General features: G+C 41.2%; 1 protein-coding gene across 3 annotated transcripts in view; it reads left to right on the forward strand.

Annotated features, from left to right (window-relative positions):
* irf2 (interferon regulatory factor 2) overlaps positions 1–1,780 on the forward strand; it is a gene marked incomplete at its 5' end in the record, with an annotated part of 16,308 nt that overhangs the window by 3,421 nt on the left and 11,107 nt on the right. For all 3 annotated transcript variants that reach the window (XR_004796985.1, XR_004796986.1, XM_035669526.1), the window contains 2 exon segments: positions 187–339; positions 1,636–1,673. Coding sequence is in view for 1 of the 3 variants with exons in the window: in XM_035669526.1 (XP_035525419.1) it covers positions 187–339; positions 1,636–1,673 (191 nt within the window).

Consider the following 1,780-nt stretch of genomic DNA (forward strand, 5'->3'; position numbering starts at 1 on the left):
GATGATGATGATGATGATGTGTCATATGTTCTCTTACATCAGGGAGACAAGCTTAGTAGTCCAGGGGGTGAACTCAATATTGAGTAATAGGTAGTAGTTGATGTGTATGAAGGGATGATGAAAGCGGTTAGATTAGTCTGCTACATCTTCAGCCCGTCCTGACATATCCCGCCTGTCCTTTCGCAGCCATCCACAGTTCTGTAGAAGACCATGTGATCACCAGCGAGCAGCTGCCATTCGTCTGTCAGACGATTGAGGTGACCACTGAGAACGAAGAGCAGACCGTTAGCTCCTCCCACTCGTACCCGCTCCAGATATCTCCTGTGTCTTCATGCTGCGGTGAGACAACACACACACACACATCGCAGTTTACCACCATCTGTTACGAGAAGGAGCGTAAATAGGTTAGTTAGACGGGACCAGGCTTGTAGAAGCAGTCAAAGTTATTTAGAACCACAGCTTTGACCACAGTTATGAAGAGCAACAAAGTGGCTACCACACACACAAAGAGCAGCTTCTAAGGGCATGGTTAATGCTACTTTTGTGTTTGGAGAAACACACAGCTTTATCTGGCTGACGGATCCGTTCTTTGGTTTGGATCAAGTGCTAACCAGCGAATAACAAAACCGTGTGTCAGGACCTGATGAACTGCTCATATCTGTCATTACATCATTCCCCTGAAGTGTCTGCGTCTTTTGTATTTCAGTACTCAGATTGTATCTTAAGACAGGAACAATGTGGGTAAACCAGCTGAATGTAAAACCATAACCAGTGTGTCCGTAGGCTCTAAAATCCATAATGTAATTATTGTACGCACTAAAATGTCTTAAACGTGATTTTGACAGCTCTTAAAAACTAAAGTAGCATTTTTCAGTCTGTTTTTGAATGTGTTTTTGGGAAAGACTGACGCAGAGCAGCTTTCGTTGGAATGAGTTGTAAGATAAAGGCGAAAGAAATAAGTTCTTGGGGGAAAAAAGATTTATGCAGGAGAGCAAAAGAAGTCAAATAGTTGTTGCTCTGGCAATATGAGAGGTGCTTGTTCTGTTTAAGAGCTCACTAACTAAACAGGCTCAAAGTAAACAGGGTGATTCTGCTGAAATACTTAGTGACACTCAGACATTATCAACACTGGACACTTTTTCATCTTCAATAAAGCGTTTTATTAGCAACCACCTGGTGACCCGCTGATCTCTCCTCTCTGTGTATGCATTGTCACAACCAGTCATTCAGGCAGAGTTGGCTTTACCAGTTTACAGCTGGAATCGTTCCATCTAACTTTCTTCTTTGTTCCATGAGCTTTTTTTTTTTTTTTTTTTATCTTTCTCAGTTGCTACAGTGACTTGTAGAGTCAGGGTTCAAATGAAAATCATTCGTAGTTCTCCTCTTTTACATGTTCTTTTAACTTCACTTACTTTAACATAGGCATTGCATTGTGCTACTGTATGCAGACGTTAAACTGTAAATGCACTGATGGAAGCAAACTGTGGTTTATTTTCTGGTTAAAATCAAGAATTGACTTTTCCTCTTTCTCCCGCTCCCCACATCGTTCTCTGTATCTAATCTAAAGATTGCTTGTTGCAAAATTGCCATTTCCTGAATACTAATTTAACTGTTTATGTGTCTTTATTTGTGCAGCCAGTGAAACAGACAGTGACACAGAAGACACAAAAGAGGTGAGTCTCCTGTAATGCACAGAGGAGAGAGCGATGAATGAATTATTAACTGCTCTCTGGTCTGCACATAAACAGGTTTTTACCTGTTTCAACCTTACTGCTGAAAC

This window comes from Morone saxatilis, unplaced genomic scaffold, assembly GCF_004916995.1.
Source record: "Morone saxatilis isolate NCDOM2014 unplaced genomic scaffold, NCSU_SB_2.0 Contig22, whole genome shotgun sequence".
Taxonomy (NCBI): domain Eukaryota; kingdom Metazoa; phylum Chordata; class Actinopteri; family Moronidae; genus Morone; species Morone saxatilis.